The 24,520-nt window shown below is 37.8% G+C and overlaps 1 protein-coding gene across 1 annotated transcript in view; it reads left to right on the top strand.

Annotated features, from left to right (window-relative positions):
• Positions 1–24,520, top strand: part of MIPEP (mitochondrial intermediate peptidase) — an 83,087-nt gene that overhangs the window by 42,833 nt on the left and 15,734 nt on the right. Inside the window, exons 12-16 of the mRNA XM_081326610.1 lie at positions 137–214; positions 2,806–3,010; positions 5,850–5,959; positions 19,981–20,055; positions 23,160–23,279. Of these exons, the coding sequence (XP_081182736.1) occupies positions 137–214; positions 2,806–3,010; positions 5,850–5,959; positions 19,981–20,055; positions 23,160–23,279 (588 nt within the window). The remainder of the gene's footprint in view (positions 1–136; positions 215–2,805; positions 3,011–5,849; positions 5,960–19,980; positions 20,056–23,159; positions 23,280–24,520) is intronic.

Raw genomic sequence — 24,520 nt, 5'->3', positions numbered from 1 at the left:
TCTTCAAACTGCCTCCATTATTAGATGAAAATAAAATGTGGAATGCAGTTAGGCAGTTTTTATATTTAGATTTTGGTATGAAATTATCAGTGTTCACCACGTGGCCAATTTTTCAACTTTCACATTTTATTTTTAGGCAGTTGTCCATGAACAAGAAGGATTATTGGGATATATTTACTGTGACTTTTTTCAAAGGCCAGACAAGCCTCATCAGGTAACTCTCTAACATCAATGATCACTTTGAATTTGTCTTATCCTCACCCTCCAAAAATTAATTCATGGTAAAATATAAAACTTATTTGATTATTCAGAGCAAATTAAGGATATGCCATTAAAAGTACATTTGGTAAAAAAAAAATCTTACTTAAATCCAAGTATTTTTTTGTATTTATGCAATAATAACATGCTTAAGAATACAAAAATAGTGCAGATGATCGAGAATCAGAGTACACTACTTACCTTTTTTGATGTCTCCTGCATTAGAAGTAGATATTTGCAAATTCCTTCTGTCCCACCTCGGATATCCAGAATTGCCAGGGTGACCAGTTCCTAAATTACGGCCTGAAAAGATGACAACTTTCAGTGACCATTGTTTTGGGAACAACTTAATAAAACATGTAACATAGCCTTAAATGAGGGAATGACAAAACCCATTACTTGGGGCTTTTAGGGAAAGAATGCTTTAATGTTTAGCTCTTTTGTGATAATAATGTCACACAATTAAAAGTCCTTTCTTCATTTTAGTGCATAGAGAATATTTTGGCCACTGGCTATATTCTCTTAAGGCAGTGGCCCCCAACCAAGAATCGATTCCGCAAAGAGTGGTTTTCCATAGACTGGAAGGGGCGTGGTTTCATGTGGTACCTGCATCCTGCAGATTGGGCTTTGCTTGTTTGCGCAGCCCAATTTCTGGCATGCCGTGGACTGGTACCAGTCCATGGACCAGGGGCTGGGGACCCTTGTCTTGAGTCATATCCAAGGAGATAGCTTACTTTTCCATATTCTGATTGATCAATGGAGCATGAGTTTCTTTTTCCTTCGTGTTGTATCAGAAACAAATACTGGCATTTGAAACCCAAACCCTATTTCAAATAGCAGTATCCAGTAAGCCTTTTGTAAATGACAACATTCTGTGATTGAAACAAAATGTTCTGTTCCAGCCTACGACTGGCCCTGTTTGAATGTCAGGGACAACCCCTTTTTATAGTCTACAGGCTGGAAAAACCCAACCAGATTTATTTATAAAGAAATCAAAAGTTCAAACAAAAGTTAAACCAAAAGTTCAAACAAGAGTTAAACAGGAATAACAGACCAGGACTCTAACAGAAGATCTTCAAACGGTTGCCTTCAGCAACCAGCACCTCCCACACCTTCCCCTTTTATCAGCAGTCCCAAGGTGTGGCTTCTCATTGCCTTCTCCTCTCACCAAGTTGCCTCATTGCCTTTCTCTGTTCTATTCTGCTGGATTGCCTCCTGCTCCTAGCGTCCCTGAATAGATCCAGCTGTGAATCATCTACGTCCAATACCTCGTGCTCACATGGCTGAGTCTGATGAGGAACATGACGGGAGGGGCCAGGCTGAGAGTCCTGCAGTGCATCAGAGCCTCCCTTTGACATCAAAGGCTCTCCAAACCCCTCCTCCTCTTCAGAATCATCAGACTCAGCTTCCGGTATCACAGGCGGACGCTGAATCACAACACAAAAACCACGTTGGAATTAATAACATTATTCTTTATATATTCATTCAACTTTGAATATTTTAAGGACAGAAAAATAGACATCTCAACTAATTCTATTATATCAGGTAGGAATCTATGTCTCTTCAGATGTAGCTGAACTATAACTTTCATAATTCTTCATAATTATTGGTTGGTTTGGGTTGATGGGAATTGTAATTCAGTAATACCTGGAGGATGTTCTCACAACTGAAAAAGAATGGTAATCATTAAAACTGTATACTTTTTCCAAATCAGAATGAATATGTTTGGAAACTGTTTTTTCCTTTAAAGATGGTTAGATTAGATTACATTAGATATAAAATTATATCTGTATTAATTACATGTTTTAATAACACTATCATCTTAGATATTTCTTGCTTGGTCTTGGCCATTTTGGAACATTGCGTTAAGCATTAATATACATATCAGGTCCCATTCTTAGATCTGATAGTACAGTTCTATGCAAAGGTATTGCTTTCTGGGTTTGGTGAGTATGTTTAAAAGTATAAAATTACACTGCCTTACATTTTAGGATCTGTGACTGAGAGAAAGCTCATGGAAGGAGCTTTTCTCGTTCCTTTGTTCCAGAAGTCCCCATACCTTCCCAAAAGGCACTTTAGGAAATTCTCAGGTACTATTGGAATGAAATGCTTAGTGGAGATAGGAATTTCCATAATCCTTCAAAACTAACACATCATCTACAGAAAATGTGATCTCCCAAAGCCCAGACAACACACTAAGTATTAGTTGGCAGGTGTGCACTAAGTTTCATTCAAATTTTCAGTTGAATTCAGGGATTTGGGGTTCAGTTAAAAGTATAAGTAAACTAGAAAAGAAATTTAAAAATATGTAGAAGATTGAGTGCTGCAAAAGGCCTTGTTTTGCTTAGTCAAGTCCATAAAAGTACTTCATCAGTTTTGATATATTTCAAAAATTAAAATTTTAGATAATGCTATAATTATGAGCAGTTTGTGACTCTTACAAATTGTGCTAGTATTACTTTCATATGTTAAGATGGCAAAATATCGAATATTTCTGATAGAGAGTGGTTGTGTGAGTGTGTTTGTGTCGTTTTTTTTTAAATATAGGATTGTCACTTTACAATCCGTGGAGGTAGACTGCAAGAAAATGGAGAATATCAACTTCCTGTTGTTGTCATTATGCTAAGTTTACCTCAATCCAGTAAAGGTTCACCAACGTTGCTCACTCCTGGAATGATGGAGAATCTCTTCCATGAAATGGGACATGCTATGCATTCCATGCTGGGAAGAACACGTTATCAACATGTCACGGGTAAGCAATCAGTATTAAAAGCCAAGTATTTTATGATATGTACACAACATATTGGTTTTTGTTGCATATAAAAATAATTTCCTTGTTTAATACTGCCTTCTAATCTATTTAACATGATCTTCTGTGATTCCTCAGTTTGCATCTAACACAGAAGATCATGTTAAATAGATTAGAAGGCAGTATTAAACAAGGAAATTATTTTTTATATGCAACAAAAACCAATATGTAGTCTGAATAAGACACAAACCAGGTCTGCACAATTCTTTTTTAGTCACTCATAGCTTTTTATTAGGGGATACTGTATATAAAGGTCTTCATGAATGGAAACATGTTTTGATGTGGAAACAAAACAAATGCATCCACTTTCAAAACTTTTAAAAATAGGTTTAGTAGCAGAGAGCTGTCAAAATGAACTAATAACTATATGGCACTTAGACTTATATACTGCTTCATAGTGCTTTATAGCACTCTCTAAGTCAGGGGTGTCAAACTGCCAGCCCGCGAGCCAAATTTTTCACGCCAAAACCACACCCACCCCATTGCCAGCAATGGGGAAAAAAGTTGTGATACGTCGCAACACGTCACGTGACGTCGCAAGTTTGATACCTGTGCTCTAAGTGGTTTACAGTGTGAGTATATTGCCCCCAACAATCTGGGTCCTCATTTTACCAACCTCAGAAGGATGGAAGTCTGAGTCAACCTTGAGCCGGTCAGGATCAAACTCCTGGCAGTGGGCAGAGTTAGCCTGCAATACTGCATTCTAACCACTGCACCATCATGAGTCAACTAACATATAGTCTTATTTATTAAATAAATCCAGGTAAGTTCATTCAAGCCAAAACATTCCGTTTTGGTTTTCTCCATCCACAGAACAATCTTCCAGTATTTGCTTGGCTTGTCCATGTAGTGTTTTGCCAACTCTAAATGAGTAGCAATGTTCTTTTGGGGGAATACGCTTTTTTCCTTGCAACCCTGTTGTTAAAAATGTTTTCCTAATGGTGGTCTCCTTTGAACACTGTCATGTGCAATCGCAAGTATTTAATTTAGTCTCCTAGATCAGCAGTCCCCAACCTTTCTGGCTCCACGGACCAGCAGTGGCAGCGAGGGGAAGGGGATGGTTTCGTGTGTGTGCCTGCTGCTTGCATAAATGGAGCTTCACATGCTTGTCTGCTGCTTGCACGTTATATTCTTTACAGCTATCTTTTTCACTGTGCCTTATCCAGTATCTTTCACTTCATTTTTGCTATTGTTATTCTCTTACATGCATTTTTTCCTTATCCACCTTTATTTTCCTACATGGCATTTATCAATCAACTCCACAGGAACAGGCCATCTTTATTCAAACCTATATCCCTTTCTCCATTCTCTTAACAGAATAACAGAGTTGGAAGGTACCTTGGAGGTCTTCTAGTCCAGCGGCCCAAAGCTTTTGGCCACCAGGGACTGGTTCTGTGGAGAATTTTCCACAGACCAGGGGACGGGAGGGCATGATTTCGCACGCTGCCTGCATCCTGTATGTGCGCAGATGGGGCTTCGCTTATTTGTGCAGCCTAGTTTTTGGTGTGCCCTGGACGGCTGCCGGTCCACAGCCCGGGGGTTGGGGATCCCTGTTCTAGTCCAGCCCCCTGCTCAAACAGGAGACCCTTTCAGACCAATAGTTGTCCACACCCCTCTTTAAAACTGTTGAGGAGGGTCACAGGCACATGCTGAGTGCATTTTTGTTTCTTTCGTTAATTCATGCCTTAGCTTTTACTCATGAATCTCAGTCTTCCATGTGATACATTTTCACCATATGGTGTCATAGATACTGAACTTTGCCAGCCATCCTACCGTTAGTCTTTCACATACTTTTTAGTAAGATGGTTAAGGTTTAAACTAGATTACCAGCTGTAATCATATTTCTGATAATAGTAAGAACAGTACTGGACTCTTCAGACACATTTTGGCCAACATGACACCCTTTCAAGTGCAACCTAGGGATTATCTTAGAAGTCCTGTATCACACTAACAAAGAATTACACAGTGTATTGACACACATTCAGTATGGGTAGAATCAAATCTATAGCCCATGTAGACCACCGGCCACAATGATTCTCTTAGCCAAGATGGAAATAACATCTTGAAGTTATTATGCTGTGTCTTTTGAGTCTCCCTCTCCAAAAAGCAACTTTTCTGAGGAAGTTTTAGGTACAATTTTTGAAAAATAACTGATTCTGTCTTTGCTGCTCCAGAAACCGGCACTCTGGAAAGGCTTGAAGCACATAGGCAAGTATAATAGAGGAAAAGCTTGATTTGTGGAATGACTTTTGAAATAAGAAGAAATTATTTCATTATCAGATGTCTCGAAATAGTTGAAAAGAAGCAGCAAACCAAAAAACTTGTTTTTTAAATGATTGACATCTTAAACAATAAAGGAAACAATATGAATGTTAGATATGTGATGTCATTAAACAGATGGGGATGATAATATTTGCAGACAGGATTAAATTCTCAGGCATAGTTTGATATTTTAAGAAAGCATAGAGTTAAGGCAATTAGACATTTGACCAGATTTGCTGCAGCCTGGCATAAGTTTATAAAAGGGGTGATTCACAGCTTCATAAGGTGCCTCACCCGGTTGTTCTAATATTTTGTTTTACTTTGTGATTTGCTGAAAATATGTAGGAGTACTGTATAAATTTAGCTTTCCTGCCAATAAGTCGAATGATATTATAAAATGAAATATTTACATGACAATGAGTTATTGCAGCAAAACAGAAAGTGGAGAAAAGTTTTGAGACAGAAAAAAATAATTTTTTTTAGCTTCCTGTGAATCAATTTTTTATGTCATTTTCTATAGGTACAAGGTGTTCTACTGACTTTGCTGAAGTTCCTTCTATCTTAATGGAATACTTTGCAAATGATTACCGAGTGGTGAACCAATTTGCAAGACACTATAAAACGGGTCAGGTAGGAAAACATTTTTTTCCTAAATCATTCCAATTACATAATGTTAAGTGAAAAAGTATTTTATTCTCTTCACTTCTCACCACCACCTCTCACATTAACCATTATACAAACAGAAGTGTAGTTGTTGAGTCTGTCTTTTTAAAAACTCTTCGTAAAACAGACTGTTACAAATCAGTATTATCTTAGCTTTTTATGTACTATAAGATTTTTCAAAACATTAATAGGGTAGGGATCTAAATTCAATAAATTCAATTCAATTTATAGCAGACTTTCCTTATTTATCAGGATCAGACAGACATTCAGGTAGTCCTGAACTTACGGTGGCAGTTGAAAATGGAATTTCTGTCACCAAACCATATGGTCATAAAGCAGGATTGCATCTAAGTGTGAGTTGGTTGCCAAGCGCCCAGAACATAACTACTGCTAATTATGACCATTTATTCAGTGCCATCGTAACCTTGAATAGTTTGTAGGTCAAAGACTATTTTTATAAAATTCAGCTGAAAAATTAGGTTGGAATGATTGTTCTTCAGGAGGTTTCAGTAGATCTGCTTGTGTACATCAGGGGTGTCAAACTCAATTTCATTGAGGGCCACATCAGCATTGCGGTTGCCCTCAGGGGGCCGGGTGGGTATGGCCTGGGTGGGTGTGGCCTACTGGGTGGGTGTGGCTAGAGTGCGTATGGCCTACTGGGTGGGCGTGGCCAGCTCTACATCGTTCGCATCAAGGGTGCCTATGGGGGCCTGGGCAGGAGTGGGACAGATCTGAGGGTCTCTGGCAGAAGAAGGGTCTCTGGGCCAGGGCCAAGGCTGTGGGGGCCGTTCCCTCACTGTTTCCAGGATGGCTTCACGGGCCGCATGAAACCACTTCATGGGCCGGATCCGGCCCCCAGGCCTTGTGTTTGACATGTCTGGTGTACATGAAGGTGCAGCACTTGATATATAGAGCAAAAAAGGTGTTCCAGAAGGGATCTGGGCATGCATGCCACAACTATTGGCATCCTTTTAAAACAGCTGCATATTTTCCCAAGAATGTGTTTGAAGTAAGGAAGTGCTGACAGTATGTGTCAAGATGCTTCAGAGTCAGCATGGGCAGGCTGCCAGTGTCTCCATATCTCACAATACATATTTTCCTGGGATTGCAGCGCTACAAAGCCAAATCCATAAAAAGACACAGCTTCTCTAAGGAGATATGAGGAAGTATAAAATCAGTGCCCATGCCCTTCAAAAACCCCTTTCCTACTTTGGAGCAGAAATGTTCCACATAGTCTTTGAGTACATGCAGGTTTATTTCCAACAGTTTTTGGAAGTGTTTTGCTTATACAACACTGCTTACTAAATTAAAAATATTCCAGAACCTAAGCATTTAACATTAATATCACATAGATATTTCTGTTGCAAAGGAAATTTAACTTTTTAATCACTTTCTGGAATTATGAAATTGAATTGTGAGTTGAAAGAAAAATGCATCCAGGAATTATTTGTACAGAGTAATGGTAAACATGCTTTCTTTGAAGTAGGTCCATAGATTCATTTTGCAGCTTTATTGTTTACCAGCTGCCATCTCTTATTTTTTTCAAATGCCTTAACAGAATTTGTTTCTTTTTAATTCACAAATTTGGAGCCAAGCATTTAGAACCCATTTCTTACATATTCCCAAGTCTGATCTTTGTGGAAATTGATTGACATAAACTTGCTGTGCACCAGGAAGCAATTGAGTCAACTTTAATTTTGACTTGATTAATAGACAGGATGGTAGGATTAAGATTGATTCCTGAAACTGCTTTTTTGTTTTAATGATTTTAAATATTTGCCTCTTGTGCATATTTTTTTTAAAAAAATTTGAATTATTTTAAAAATAATGATTGTTTAAATGTTTCATACTTTGTAATTTTAAATATAAATATGTGTAATCAGAATCTGAGTACAAACCTGTTGTTTGTTATGATAATGTGGCTTGCTTACAATCTATCTTGTTTTAGGAAAATCTTGTTTTCAATCTCTTAGAAGTGGAGCCAAAAACATGCTTGCTTTTTTCTTCATTAGTTATGCTCACTGAAAAGTGTTGCATTGATTTAGTGCTCCTAATTATGTCAGTTTTACAAAAATTTATGCAAAAAGCTTTTCATCAAAGATTCTTGGTTATGGAACCAAAAAAAAAGTAGAACTAAGAAGTGAAATTTCCTTAAACAAAAGAATTATGTGAAAACTCTCAGTAAATAGTGCTTTTTAAAACAACTTTTACTTCTCAATAAAAGTCTAGTCTGTATATCTTCTTTTACATAAGACTTGCCTTGCTAGATCAAACTGAGGAAATTCCAAGGGCAGCTTTCTTTTCTCACTAATGGTTTGTCATATTTCTTACTAAATTCTACAGGGTGAGGACCTTTCAAGTTATTCTGCCCTAAAGATTTTCAGAAACACTGTGAATTTCTGTAATGTGTTTGAAATTATCTAGTCATTTAAGACAATAACTATCAATGCAATCCACATATCAATCCACTGATAATTATATATTAGGAATTCTACTTCCTTTGGACTATTCGTAATTTTATAACCTGTATATACCTATGCAGTATAAGCTATACATTACTTAGTATATAGGGCTTTTCAACCAGTGGTACGGGTACCTGGCAGGTGGTACGCGGCCATCCTAGAAAAGTGGTAGCAGGGGAGGGGAATGAGCTGAACCGGTGGCAGCACCGCACAAGCCTGAGTGAGCTGCAGGGCTGTCAGGGTTCGGCGGAAGCGCCAGGATCAGTGCTTCTTCAGGGCTGTGAGGGCTCAATGGAAGTGTCCGGATCAGCGCCAGGCTCCAGCTGGAGCTCGGCGCTGATCCTGGCACTGCTGCTGAGCCCAGAAGAAGCGCCGATCAGCTGGAATGTTGCAGCATCTCCGGGGTCTTGTGATTTACATTCAGATGCTTGGCAACTGATTCAGATTTATGACGGTCACAGTGTCCCAGGGTCATGTGAAGTGACCAAAACCTGCTGCAACCACCCAACAGATGGGGGGAGGGAATAAAAACCAAACATACCCCACCCCACCCCCACTGCCAATCCTCAACAGAAATGCTCACAACAATGAAAACCTCGGACAGGAGGAAGAGCGCCACCGGGCAGGCAGGCAAGTGTCTTGGTCAGCTGTGGCTTGGGGGGCACTTTTTCAGTGCCATTGTAACTTTGAACAGTCACTAAGCGAACTGTTGTAAGCCGAGGACTATCTATACTTCATCACTTTTTTCCTTTTTTGGGGGGTCATCAAGTTTTTGACACCTTGCTAGGCGACTGGTGGAACTCGAATGTTGCCATATCCTAAAGTGGTAAAATGGGTGAAAAGGTTGAAAAGCCCTGCCCTATAGTACCCATTTATTAGCTGAACACTGATAGTATGTCTCCCTTCAGTCTTCTAATAATAATAAAGTTGGAAGGGACCTTGGAGGTCATCTAGCCCAACCCCCTGCCCAGGCAGGAAACCCTATACCATTTCAGACAAATGGCTGTCCAGTCTCTTCTTAAAAATTTCCAGTGTTGGAGCATTCACCACTTCTGGAGGCAGGTTGTTCCACTGGTTAATTGTTTTAACTGTCAGGAAGTTTCTCCTTAGTTCTAGGTTGCTTCTCTCCTTGACTGGTTTCCATCCATTGCTTCTTGTCCTGCCTTCAGGTGCTTTGGAGAATAGCTTGACTCCCTCTTCTTTGTGGCAGCCCCTGAGATATTGGAACACTGATATCATGTCACCCCTCACCCTTCTCTTCATTAAACTACACATACCCAATTCCAGTAACTGTTCTCTGTATGTTTTAGCCTCCAGTCCCTTGATCATCTTGGTTGCTCTTCTCTGCACTCTTTCTAGAGTCTCAACATCTTTTTTACATCGTGGTGATCAAAACTGGATGCAGTATTCCAAGTGTGGCCTTACCAAGGCATTGTAAAGTGGTATTAATACTTCACGTGATCTTGATTCTATCCCTCTGTTAATGCAGCCTAGCATTGTATTGCCTTTTTTGGCAGCTGCAGCACATTGCTGGCTCATATTTAAGTGATTGTCCACTAGGACTCCGAGATCCCTCTCACAGTCACTACCATTGAGCAAGGCACCATCTATACCACAGGTCTGCAACCCGCGGCTCTGGAGCCGCATGCGGCTCTTTCAGCCATCTCCTGCGGCTCCCAGTCCTCTGCCATGTGCAGTCCCCCCAAAAAAAAGTGGGACTAAAAAAGTTCAACCAATCAATTCAAATATGCAGGGTAGGTGCATATCTCGCCTTGGCTCCACTCTTCAGTCAAACCCTGTTCTGCACATGTGCGCATGTACGCACATGTGCACACATTTTTTGCGGCTCCCAGTTTTTCCTTTTGTGAGGGAACCAGTTCCGAGTAGCTCTTTCACTGTTTCAGGTTGCTGACCCCTGATCTATACTATACCTGTGCATTTCGTTTTTCCTGCCTAAATGTAGAGCCTTACTTTTTTCACCATTGAATTTCCTTTTGTTAGATAGCGCCCAGTGTTCGAGTCTGTCCAGATCCTCCTGTATCTTAAGCCTGTCTTCTGGAGTGTTGGCTATTCCTGCCAGCTTGGTGTCGTCTGCAAATTTGATGAGTTCCCCATCTGTCCCCTCGTCTTCTTTCTCCGTATTAAATATCCCAAGTTCCTTCAGCCTGTCCAGATAGGTCATGTCCTCAAGTTCTGTATCATTTTCATCACCGTGTTCCAAATCTGTTCTAATCTGTTAATATCCTCCTGGAAATGTAGTGCTCGAAACTGTACACAGTACTCCAGATTTAGGCTCACCTTCCTCTAATTTGTCACTGGTTCTATAAATAAAAGCCATGTTGCCTCTCGTAATCTAAATTCATGATTAGCAATTAATGTCTACTGGATTGTTTCTGTAATAGGTATGCTGACATTTTGAAAGAGTCATAAATCTTTACCATGATACTTTTTCTGTTCATTTTTAGCAGGTATTTAGAAGTTCTAGCCTTAAGTATAACTAGAAAACCCATGACTTATTGGGTCATTGTTTCAGTTAGGTCATTGTTTCAGAGATATTTACTTATCTAAGTAGATCAGCAGAATGACCATGAGCAGGCAAAAAAAGCCGTGAGAGCAAAAGCCATTTCAGATTTGCTACTGGCTCCCCCACTGACTTTGCTTTTAGGAGGTTTGCAGGGACAATGAAAATGAGGAAGCTGGCAGCAAAGGTTGCAAGTTGTGTGGATAGGTTCTACCCCGCTATGCATCCTCCTCCAGTCTTCCACCCTGCACACCCTCCCTTCACCACAGCCTCCTCTGATCCCACTTTTGTGCGCCCTTTCTAAGTTGCGGTGCATTCTTCTGCACCCTTCCTGATCCTTACTGCACCTCTTGGTCACCCTCCCTGACCTTGCTGGACTTCTTACTCCTTTGCTCCCTCCCCCACCAGGTAACAGCCACTTACTTGGACTTGCAATGTCCTGTCAGCCTCCCCACTTTCCTTATGGGAAGATGGTAGGGAGCATCAGCATTCCTAATCAGATTTAACCTTCCCCCTGGTTTCCCCATTGTCGTGAGGAAGCTGTTACAGATGATTGGAAATGATTATTACGTAACCGTGGTTGAATGCAGCAGCAGGGCGGTCTTGAAATGGCAATGCTGAACCTTGTCAAGTTTCAGTGCCATGGGAGTCATGAGTTCCAAATTTTGTAAGTTGTCTATTTGAGGTATCTTGGCTCAAAGCTTGTTGAAATAAATAAATTATAATCAGAGGTGCTTCATATACAAACTTTTTCTTATGTTTAAAGGCCTTCTGTCAGTCAAAACTGTAAATAGATATAATTTGCAACAACTGCATATTTACATGTTGCCGTCTACCAATTTTTAAATATGCATGACTTCCAAATAAGTTGTTCTATAATTTTCACATACAACAGGATGAATATAAATGTGGTTTTGCCATAAAAGGGTATGGATAATAATAATAATAATAATAATAATAATAATAATAATAATAATAATAATAATAATAATAATAATAATAATAATAATAATAAGAATAAGAATAAGAATAAGAAGAAGAAGAAGAAGAAGAAGAAGAAGAAGAAGAAGAAGAAGAAGAAGAAGAAGAAGAAGAAGAAGAAGAAGAAGAAGAAGTTGTTGTTGGAAGGGACCTTGGAGGTCATCTAGTCCAACCCCCTGCTCAGGCAGGAAACCCTATACCATTTCAGGCAAATGGCTGTCCAGTCTCTTCTTAAAAACCTCCAGTGTTGGAGCATTCACCACCTCTGGAGGCAGGTTGTTCCACTGGTTAATTGTTCTAACTGTCAGGAAGTTTCTCCTTAGTTCTAGGTTGCTCTGACGCTGAAGCTCTGATCTCAGGAGTAATATGGTGTTTCAACTGTGCTAGGATAATACAGTATTTCTTCCTTGTAAATATCCTAAAGACTGTGTGGCACAGAGGTAAATTATTTATTTATGTTGCCCATTTCCCATTAACAAAGAACTCCCTCCATTTGCTCCAGGGAATTGCAAACCTGAGTTTCTATTCAGTGTCTTTGTGGGATTGTGGTTTACCAAAATATCAATTAGCAGGGTTCTGCTATTTTGTCCTGTCTTAAACAGGATGACATTTGACAGTTCAAAACCCTTTTGGGGTGGGGGGAATGTGATCTGAAACAGTTAAAATACAAAACTGTGAAAAATGCAAGTTACATTGGGAAAGCCAATTTGACTGATGCTCTGCTAAGAATTAGAGCTCCATAAAATAAACCCATGTACTGCTGTGAAAAGTTTCCCAGTGTTTTTAGTTTGTTAGTAAAAAAAAATAATAATACTTCAGTGGGGAGATGTCAAATGTGCAAATGGAAAAATCTGTTTTAAATGTTTCGTGTACCATAGTTTAGTTTAGTTTAGTTTAGTTTAGTTTTATTTAATTTGTATACCGCCCTTCTCCTTGGTAGGGACTCAGGGCGGTTCACAGGGCATATATAAAAAAGACAATACAAAAATTAAAAAAGATTAAACCCATGCCCAGTTAAGAACAGTAATACAAATCTAAAACGACAAATTAAAACCCATAATCCCCCGTCAGGCCAGACCAGCCATAACCAGTCAAAAGGACATTTAAAATGAAAGAAGATGTTGGATTATATCAGAAATCAATTCTTTTTTTCCACCTCTAAAGGCAGCAAAGAAAAGCATCTTCTGTGGTATGTCTCCTTGCATACTCATAGATCTCCTGTCTCTGAATATGAAGGTTTCATTTACTTATAAAATCTGCTTGTTATTAATAAGGCATATTAAGAAAACCAAGATCATGGCGTCTGGCCCTCTCAATTCCTGGTAAACAGATGGGGAAGAAATGGAGGTAGTGACAGATTTTATTTTCCTGGGCTCCAAGATCACCACAGATGGGGACTGTAGCCAAGAAATTAAAAGACGCTTGCTCCTGGGGAGGAAAGCCATGGCAAATCTAGACAGCACAGTAAAAAGTAGAGACATCACCCTGCAAACAAAACTGCCTACAGTCAAGGCTATGGTCTTCCCAGTTGCAACATATGGCTGTGAAAGCTGGACCATAAGAAAGGCTGAGCGCCAAAGAATTGAGGCCTTTGAACTATGGTGCTGGAGAAGACTCCTGCGAGTCCCTTGGACTGCAAGGGACTGCAAGGCGATCAAACCGGTCAGTCCTAGAGGCGATCAACCCTGACTGCTCTTTAGATGGCCAGATCCTGAAGTTGAAACTCAAATACTTTGGCCACCTAATGAGAAGGAAGGACTCACTGGAGAAGAGCCTAATGCTGGGAAAGATTGAGGGCAAGAGAAGAAAGGGACAACAGAGAATGAGGTGGCTGGATGGAGTCACTGAAGCAGTAGGTGTGAGTTTAAATGGACTCCAGAAGATGGTAGAGGACAGGAAGGCCTGGAGGAACATTGTCCATGGGGTCACAATGGGTCGGACATGACTTCGAAGCTAACAACAACAACTATTCTCTGATCTTTTGTTTTAAGATCATCTTATGCTAATTGCTACCTTATAATTTTGGCTGATGAATTCTATAATAAGTTATGCATTTTGTAAATAAATATTGTTTTCTATTCTGAATCTCTTGCCAATAAGTTTTCACTGGGTAATAATTAGTGCCAACTAGTAACACTTCTTCTCTCTTCATATCATTCAGTTTAGTTACATTTCCTTTACAACAATTTATATTGAAGTCCTTGGTAAAACATTGCAAACGTTTAATGAAATTCCTCCCCAAAAGTCGTTGCATTCAAAAAATCGGCAGATAAAATGTACTTCTTTTCTTTTGTTTTTGAAAGTATATTTTAAAAGAAGTTATTAAATTGTTTATGTCATAGATTCAAAAAATCAAATTTTTTTGGTTGTCCTCAGTATTCTCAGGAGTCTCTTCCAACTGAAAAGTTCAAAAGTGTCAATATTCTTCCTATGCTGCTTTGTCAATGTCCAACTTTCACTTCCATAGAACGTCACAGGGGATGGCATGCATAACTCTGATCTTTGTAGGTTATGGTTGTCACAAAGGTGCTTTTTCAAAGAGCAACTGGACTTTGTTTCCATTAGAGGTTCAGGATTTCAAAGCAATTCCTGATGCTACAGACCTATCAGCCTGACCTCAATACCTGGGAAGATTCTGGAAAAGATAATCAAACAACGAATCAGTGAACACCTAGAGGCAAACAAAGTCATTACCAAAAGCCAACATGGGTTTGTCAAAAACAGATCATGCCAGACAAATCTTATTGCATTCTTTGACCAAGTGACAAAATTAGTGGACCAGAGGATTGCTGTGGATATAATTTACTTGGACTTCAGTAAGGCACTTGATAAAGTAGACCACAAACTACTACTTGATAAGATAGAAAAATGTGGGTTAGACAGCATCACTGTCAGTTGGATTCATAGCTAGCTGACCAGTCGTACCCAGCGTGTGGTCCTCAAAGGAACTGTATCTACATGGAGGGAAGTGTGTAGTGCAGTGCCCCAGTGCTCTGTTCTAGGCCCAGTGCTCTTCAACATCTTCATCAACGATTTGAATGAGGGGATAGATGGGGAACTCATCAGATTTGCAGACGACACCAAGCTGACAGGAATAGCCAGCACTCCAAAAGATAGGCTTAAGATACAGAAGGATCTTGACAGACTTGAACATTGGGCACTATCTAACAAAATGAAATTCAATGATTAAAACAACCCAATGAAGTGCATGCAAAGCGCACATCCCAATAAATCTTTGTAATGAGGTGTCATACCAGGATAATAACTTTTCAACAAGCCTCAGGATGTGGCACTTGGCTTCTCAGGTGAGCAGATCAACATTTGGGTGTCATATCAAAGTTAAGCACCCCTGATAATTCAAGAGAAAATAGGGAATTAGGATCTTTCTTAAATTTATTGCAATTGACACCAAGCTGGCAGGAATAGCCAACACTCCAGAAGACAGGCTTAAGATACAGGAGGATCTTGACAGACTTGAACATTGGGCACTATCTAACAAAATGAAATTCATTTATGAAAAAAGTAAGGCTCTACATTTAGGCAAGAAAAACCAAATGCATGGGTACTATATAGGTGGTACCTTGCTCAACAGTAGTAACTGTGAGAGGGATCTCGGAGTCCTAGTGAACAATCACTTAAATATGAGCCAGCAATGTGCTGCAGCTGCCAAAAAAGCCAACACAGTGCTAGGCTGCATTAACAGAGGGATAGAATCAAGATCATGTGACGTGTTAATACCACTTTACAATGCCTTGGTAAGGCCACACTTGGAATACTGCATCCAGTTTTGGTCACCATGATGTAAAAAAAAGATGTTGAGACTCTTGAAAGAGTGCAGAGAAGAGCAACAAAGATGAGGGGACTGGAGGCTAAACATATAAGGAACTGTTGTTGGAATTGAGTATATCTAGTTTAATGAAGAGAAGGACGAGGGGTGACATGATAGCAGTGTTAAAATATTTAAGGGGTTGCCACAAAAAAAGAGGGAGTCAAGCTTTTCTCCAAAGCACTTGAAGGCAGGACAAGAAACAACGGGTGGAAACTAACCAAAGAGAGAAGCAACCTAGAACTAAGGAGAAATTTCCTGACAGAACAATTAATCAGTGGAACAACTGCTTCCAGAAGCTATGAATGCTCCAACACTGGAAATCTTTAAGAAGAGACTGGACAGCCATTTGTCTGAAATGGTATAGGGTTTCCTACCTGAGCAGGGGGTTGGATTAAATGACCTTCAAGGTCCCTTCCAACTCTGTTATTCTGAATAATACAAGACAAATTCAAATTGCCTTGCATAACCATTTCACCTTGTGCACTCATTCACTACTTATTTTTGCAAAACATATGGCTGTTCAAATCAAATAGGCAACTGAGAAGATACTCAGATAACAAACTGGAGATCACTACTGCATTTTTTAAAAAAAATTAACACCTTTTTTTGGGGGGGAAAGCTGATATAAAAAGCAAGTATGAACAGCACAATGAACAATTGAACATAAAAACTATTTTAAGGCATTGTCCCCCCCAGCTGAGTGCTTTGCAGGTGAATTAAAATGTCAGCTTCCCTAACCCAGTGCCACTGCTATTTTGGAATTAAATCCAGCATACCTGAAGGGGAGAATTGTTGTTGTTGTTGTTATGTTCTAAAAAGTGGTAGGTATATGTTCAAGATCAAATCATGGAATTGGCAATCTTCTTTAATTTAACATGGTACTTGCACATATCTTTCATGTTATAATAGAGCTCCTTTTAGTTTTTAACAAAATCATGAAAGAAGAGAATACATGTAGTTCAGAGTTGGAGTGGGCAGTTGGGTGCTCTCTGAGCTTAGTTGTTTGCTTGAAAATGTTTCTTTACCCAACTAGGTAACATAAGTGCAAGATTGAGACTCTCACTGATGATGTTAAGTTGTTGAGTAATGAAATGTTTTCATGCAAACATCTAAGCTCAGAAAGCACCAACAACTCCACAATGAACTGAAGCCATGTAAAAGAAGAGTAGGGCAAAATTCCTCCCCAACAATGTGAAAAGACTGATAAAGTCCTACAGAAAATGATTACTTCAAGTTATTGCTGCTAAAGGTTGTTCTATAAGCTATTGAATCATAACATTTGGTTAGTTTTTACATGTGGCTTCTCCATTTTGGCTTTCTTTTTGAAAAAATAAATAACATGGTATAATATGTCAGGTGTTGTTGTTCATCTAAGGTTGTATTTACCTACTTTTAGGAACTGCTAGGCCAAAAATGCCTAGTGAACCTCCTTTTACAAGAAAACAAAAATATTTAGAACCTCTTGTAGCCCTTCTTGTGTTGAGCATACTTATGTTGCAGTGTGAGTGAAGATGTAGATTGTAATACAATGATGCAGTATTGTATGTGTATTTAATTTAGGCCTGTTCTCCATATTTACTGCCACATCCTCCTTGTTTAATCATTGCATACCACTGCATCATTATGGACTATAGTTCTGGAGCCCAGAGGAGTAAAAGATTAAGTGGTAAAGTAGTAATTATCAGCTACTTTCTTTTATTAGAAGAGCTAGGAAGAAAATATTGTGTCCATTTGTTTAGCTTTCATCTGTATGGTGTTAATTAGGACTGTGTGTGGTCTGACATGGAAGTCTGTGTTTTTTGAGTATGTTTATGTTCTTTACAGTTTGGAAGGGAGAAGAGAGCTATTTTTTTAATTAAAAAGTCTGACCCTAATCAAAGGATCCATATCTGGGGAATAAGGCCCAGAATAGTTGCATTACTACTGTATGGAACAAATGTGTATTGGTTAAATGGTGCTATAGAAAATTACAGTGTTGCTTATTTAATGTTCCTAAATTTTTATAATTATATGACTGTTTTTGGATGGGAAAATTATAATCTTGCCTGAATGACTACTATGCGGAAAAGCCTTTACGTTTAGGAACATGTCTTATCTATTTTTCACTTCCAGGATCTCTTTAATTATTATTTTTTTTGTGTTGAATAGCTTTTATGCAGCTGATTTGTTTTATTCACCAGATATAATAATTGGTGTAGACTTTAGTATATTGGGGTGTGTGTGTTTGTGTGTGTACCTTTAAGTTACTACTGACTCCTGGCAACTGCCTGGACTAGTCCCTGCAGTTATTTTGGCAACTGTGGAGTCCTTGGTACTCTCTGAATTTGGTTGTTTATTACAGCTGTTTCATTACCCAATTAGGTAGCATTATCACTGCAAATGAGTGTGGGGTTTGCTCCCTGTTTACATACAAGTTTCTGGGCAGAACATACACACATACAGTTTCCATACAGTTTTTGGCAAAACAAGCCAAGTAGTTTCCTTCTTTGTAGTTCCTTGATTTGTTTTCTGCCTGGTAGTTTGCCTGGTATGGATCCCTGCTTATCTGAATACTGGAAGGGATATATTTTAGTCTTTTTTGTTTCCTTCCTTTTTTATTGTCTTTTGAATGCTGTGTAAAGGTAGGTATCTCTATGTGTCTAATAACGGCTGATTTGTCTGAATGCTAGGCTTCCAGGAATTCCCTAGCATTTTTTATTTGGCTTGCTCTAAGACGCAAGTACTTTCCCAGTTGAAATTGATTTTGAATCTGTCTTATGGTGTTATGAGATTAAGGAGTTTTTGCCATATTTTCTCACAGCTGATTGGGGATCATGAATATACTTATTTTATTTATTTATTTATTTTAATTCTATTTATATCCCGCCCTTCTCCGAAGACTCAGGGCGGCTTACAAGCTTAACAGTAGCCTTCATTCTATGTATATGCCTGCTTATTAGGGCTTTCATACACCCCCCCAAGCGGCATTATTACAAAGTCAGCTTATTGCCCCCAACAATCTGGGTCCTCATTTTACCTACCTCGGAAGGATGGAAGGCTGAGTCAACCTTGAGCCTGGTGGGATGCGAACCTGCAGGCAGCTGGTGTTACTTAAGGAGGCATTAGCCCACTGCTCCACCAAGGCTCCATACTCTGCTAGTCTTTAAGCTGTCTGTCTTACACTGCATGTTATAAATGACCCTTGGTTTTTCTGGCAATATTTTTAGACGTGGTTTGCCACTGCCTCCTTCAGAGGACTGAAAGAGTTGCCCAGCTGGTCTTGTGCCAAAGGTGGGACTGGAATTCACCGTCAACCAATTTCTAGCCACAACACCAGACCTGCTCTTTGTATTGCTTTAGTGTATTGTATATATTTCACATGTAAAGTTTGTGGTGTGATTGAAGATTTACCAAGATTTTGTAGAAGCTAAGAAAAGCTTTCAGTTTATTAGGCAGGATTATATGGGCTAGGAAGTAGCAGGCTGCACCTGGAAAATGTAGTCTTCTGTTGAGCTTTAAGTTAAAAATGCTTGGTTAAGATAGTTCAAATCATTAAAAAAAGACTATAGATAGCAAAAAAAGATATTGAATCAGTATTTTAAATTTTACATTACATTAAAATACAAAGTCCAAAACCCAATGTTTATGTGTTATGATTCCATGCATAAGATTGTAATTCAAGAACGGTCCCCAATTAAAATTAAAATCTACATCAGATTTACTTTTTAAATGCAAAGTTATTTTATTTTATTGTAGACATTGAGCCATGCCTCCACCATTTAGCCATCCATTTTGCCAAAGAAGACATCATTTCCCTCAGTAAAAGGCATCGGGATCTTTGCAGACATTGACATGCACACTGCTAGTTTATATATTTTGAAAAGATATATGGTTTAATGAAATTTAGCATCTCAGGTTGCAATGCAACCCTAACATTTAGTATATATATGTTTTTGATCTTTTTTAGTTCTCTGTTCTCCAGTGCTTTTGGCTGTGTTTCCACTTGTTCTAATACTTCTCTTTCAGTAATAAGCAGGTAACAAGGTGGGGCTAAACTAAGCATCTCTTTATAAAGAACAATTAGAAACCCAGACTTTGTTCCTTCTTAGCTTAAGGATATTTTATAAACCTACCTTTATTAGCATTTATTTTTTGTTAATCTTATATCAAAATTGTTTGAAACCTGTTCTCTTTTTCTTCTCTTTTTCTGTTAAAGCCGCTACCTAAAAACATGGTATCAAGACTCTGTGAATCTAAAAAAGTATGTGCTGCTGCTGATATGCAACTTCAGGTATGTTAATTGATTCAAAGCGAAGTTAAATATATTTAGAAGTTGTAACAAAGCTTAGATTAGTCCACTAGTCTTAAATTGTAAGATGTAATTGATTAATGTAGAGTTTGTGCAACATCTTAACAACACTGGAGTATTTAAAAAATCTTATTTTAACATAGTCTATGATTTTAATGTCTGTCTATCTGTCTATCTGTCTATCTGTCTATCTATCTATCTATCTATCTATCTATCTATCTATCTATCTATCTATCTATCTATCTATCATCTATCTTTACTTAAAATTACTAATCTGTTACACCCCCTTAAGGGTGTAAAGAGTATAAAGAGTTACACTGGCTTTCTATATCTCTCTTAATTCACTACATAATAAGTGACATAATCTGAATAAAGGTCTTGGTTGCTAATGAGAAATTGCAGCAGGCATTTTGATGAAATAATGCCAATAGTATATAGCTTTATTGCAGTGTCTTTGTATATAAAAATCTTCCTTAATTCAAAATTATTTACAAAAGGCTGTAAGTTCAAGTCCTGTCTTAGGAATGAAAGCCAGCTGAATGAATTTGGGCCAGTTGGTCTCTCTGTGCTCACCTCACCTCACAGGGTTGTTGTGGGGAAAATAGGAGGTAGGCATGTTAGGTATGTTCCTTGAGTTATTTGTAAAAATAATAAAAGTGGGCTACAAATAAGTAGTCATATAATGCGTTGAAGCTTCGTTTGTTTGCCCCTTAAGTAAAGTGTCTTGGAAACCACCAGTTTATAATATAATCTGTGGAGGAGAGGAAACGGGTTGTTTTCATTGCAGGAGGGGATTTACATGGTTTGTTAATCTAACTTTGTTGTTTTACAAAATTAAAAATTAAACAGGACTGATATAATCCTTTAGAAATGTTTACATTTTATTTATTTGTGTGTTTATCAAATTTCATCAGAAGTGAATCTGGGTTGTATACAACAATGTGTAAATTAGAACAAATTTATAGTAAATGAACCTATTTTATCCTAACCATAATTTATATGAATGCATGTTTTTAAATAAAAATCTAATTTATTTCCTTTCTAATTTGGTCTATTTAAGGTTAATTTATGTCACATAATCTTAACTTTTTTCCATCTTCCATTATTTTCATTTTAAGGAGAGTTTGTTTTATTTGCAACAAAATACTGAATACAGGTTTCATCAAATATTCTTTTATGAAAATACTTTTCATGTGTATTCATGTATAATGAAAAAACCTTTAGGTTAACTTTTGAGGAGATTAAGCAGTAAAAAAATATTTTTACAAGCTCAGTAGGGATGGAAATCACATCAAAATAACTCCCTTTTTACTTGTTCCATTTAACTAAATGTAATACTACTTGGTAAAAAAAATGATGCATGATTTATTAGCTAACACATACTCCACATTTTAGTCAATTCATCCGGTATTGAGTGAAAACCAAGCCATGAAAACCAACTCATTAACTCTGCTAGTGGTGGTTGTTTGGAGATTAACTTTGCTCAAATAATCTCTTCAGTTTGCTTCATGTAATTAGGTTGATGACAACATGAAATGATTCTTATTTTTGTGAGCAACTTTAAAGAAGCATTAACTTTAAAGGGAAGGAGGGGATCTTGCTCAAATTTGCAAATGTTCCCAAAGCACTGCCTTTAGAGAACCTCTGATAGAGTTTAAAAGGTGGGAGCAAGTATCTATGCTTGGGCTGCCTTTTCCCCCCAATATACATAGCAGGGATCAGATGATGCCATCAAGATGGCAAGATGGTGCTTGTTGACCTGAAAAGTGGACCCCACCCCTGGGGAAAAAAATACAGGATGACAATGATGACGACGACACGTAGCAGGAATTTGACCAGTCAAGGAACACATCTGGCGTCCTAAAGTCGCAATGAAGATGCTGACTCCTGGTCCTCTAGATATGCTATCTTTAAAATAGTCCGTTCTGAAAGGCATTGGCCCTTACTGCCTTGAGGGCAAGAGTAATAATGGTACAGTCATAAAAACTTTTTTTTGGCAAAGAGACAGTTCTTTTGACATAAGCTTTCATTGGAAATTGCGGGAGGATTAATGTCAAAGCAAAAACATTCAATGTTTTTGCTTTGACAGGTCATCCACTTCAACCTGCAAAGAACAAGGACAATCTGAAACGTATTTGTGGTTACATGCCTGTCTCTTCCAAGTCACTGCAGGATATCAAGGCTTAGATAATTATACTTTTAAATTCTTCGCTATTTCCACTTCATTTCTCTTCCAAATCCATAGTTGGACTAGGGAAATGTAGAATACCAAATCCATAATGATAAAGGTGCTTATTTTTTTATTTTTAACATCAGAGAAGTAATTTCTAGATTAGGCAGATGGATGGACTGCTGTTTAATTTTTATATTAAAAGTCATACATATTTCAAAAGTATATTTGAATCACTCCAAAGTATTAAGTTTTGTTTCCCCCACCTCAAAAAAAAGCAATCAAAAAAGTTCTCAGATACATTTAATAGCCTCCCAGACACTAGGAGCAAAAAAATAAAAAGGTGTCCAGCAAAATGACTTGTCCCAACAAAGGCAGGTTGTAATGTTCTGCCAACTTTCACAGAGCTTGGAGCTAATAATTGGTTACTTAGATTTATTTTAAATATCTGGGTGTAGTTAAGTCAGTGTTAAGCTAAATGTGTAAGCTAAATGTCTGTAACATGTAGTTTAATCTTAATTTCAGAAATCATTCCATAATTTATTTCAGTTATATAAAATAACAGAAGTTTTATCCATCAATTCTAGCAGGGTAAAATTTTTGTAGTCTTAAGAGTGTACAGGCATGTGAAGAAACACATATTTTATGCAAAAGTATGCTATCATTTAAAGATCAAACTTAACAGTCCCATAAAAGTAGACGGTTTTGAAAACTTGAATGCATCAACAAAATAATTGTAAATTTAAGTTGTTCGATATGATTGTTCTTGAAGAAGAACCAAAAAGTACATCTACTGTAGCCTTATTTTTTAAAATTTTGCTCCAAGTCTGGTTAATCATTCTGAATGCTGTATGTTTGTGCGTGTGGATGTGTGTGTTGATTTCTGCATTTGATTTCTATCAATATATTTGTCTAGGTTTTTTATGCTGTCTTGGATCAAATATACCATGGGAAACATCCTTTAAAAAAGTCAACCACAGAGATTTTAAAGGAAACTCAAGAGAAATTTTATGGATTGCCATATGTTCCTGACACTGTGAGTAGCATATCTCATAAATTAAGAAAAATAAAGGTTAGCAATTGTCATTTCATATTAACCGCCAAAGGTATTTTCTTTTAGTGGCATATTCAACATCCTATTAAGCATTTTGTAATGATTTCTTAATGAATATATTTTCCTAAAATGCTCATAATTAGGATTTCAAGAACTGTCTGACTTTCCCCATTCTGTGGTTTTACTTTTAGTGCATTCCCATTCCTATCATAGTTAATGGGAACCACTTGGGATGCTACAGACATTTCAAGGAGAGGGAACACAGGATAAATGTTATTCTCTTGCATTCTAATGTACACTTCATAGAATATCCAGAGAGATATAGTCTGACATGCACCAATGAAAGAACCTTTTAGAATTACATGTAATCTCATAGGGTTTTTTTGTTTGTTTGTTTTGAGTTGTTAATGTTTTATAAAAAAGCAGGTGGGCTATTTTAGAATCAAATCTACATTGTTATCAATTCAGTTTACAGGAACAGAAATTCAAAACCTTACATTTTTGAATCAGTTTTGAAAATAACACTATGTTTTGGAATGCTTGTCATTTACTGCTTTAGTTAAGTGTGTGTGCTTTGAACAGGGTCATCTTACAATTATACATGGTAAAACCAGCTTGAAGAAAACAGATAATGAAGTGAATGTGGGATAGGCCTCCTTGTGCAATGTTCTGTAAAAACTCTGTGGTGGCTGCTTCATAGGGGTCATTTCATAAATTTAACATTAATTTCGAAATCTTGATGGCTTCTTTTCAAAGAAGAGCTTTTCATTTCTGTATCTAAACAGGTACATTACCGATAACGCCATCGTGTTAATATTGCAATGCTGTATATTCGCACTGTAAATCACCCTGAGTTTAGTAAAGCTTACTCCTAAATAGACACATCTAGGTTTCGTACAGAGAGACCCAGAGGTCTCTACTTTTGCCTGTCTTTTGTAAGGCATTGAAGAATTGGATTTTCCCCCAGCATTGGGTCAGGAAGTTAAGGGAACCTAATTTATTTGGTTTGATTTGTTACGGATGTATGAGCTGCTTCGAGCACAAGATATTTTCATTGTTTTAGTGGGTGGTGTTTTTTTTACCTTTTAAAACTTATTATTTATTAATTCAAGTTACATGACTGTCGTCTTAAAGTCATATCTCTGGGCGGTTAACGTTATTAAAAATATTAAGGCATAGAAAGCGGAAAACAAAACTGCAGCCACACTAAAAACAGATCCATT

The sequence above is a fragment of the Vipera berus genome (genome assembly GCF_964194415.1).
Source record: "Vipera berus genome assembly, chromosome: 4".
In the NCBI taxonomy this organism is placed as follows: Eukaryota; Metazoa; Chordata; class Lepidosauria; order Squamata; family Viperidae; genus Vipera; species Vipera berus.
Note: the sequence above shows the minus strand (reverse complement) of the source record. Positions and strands in the feature narration are given on the sequence as shown.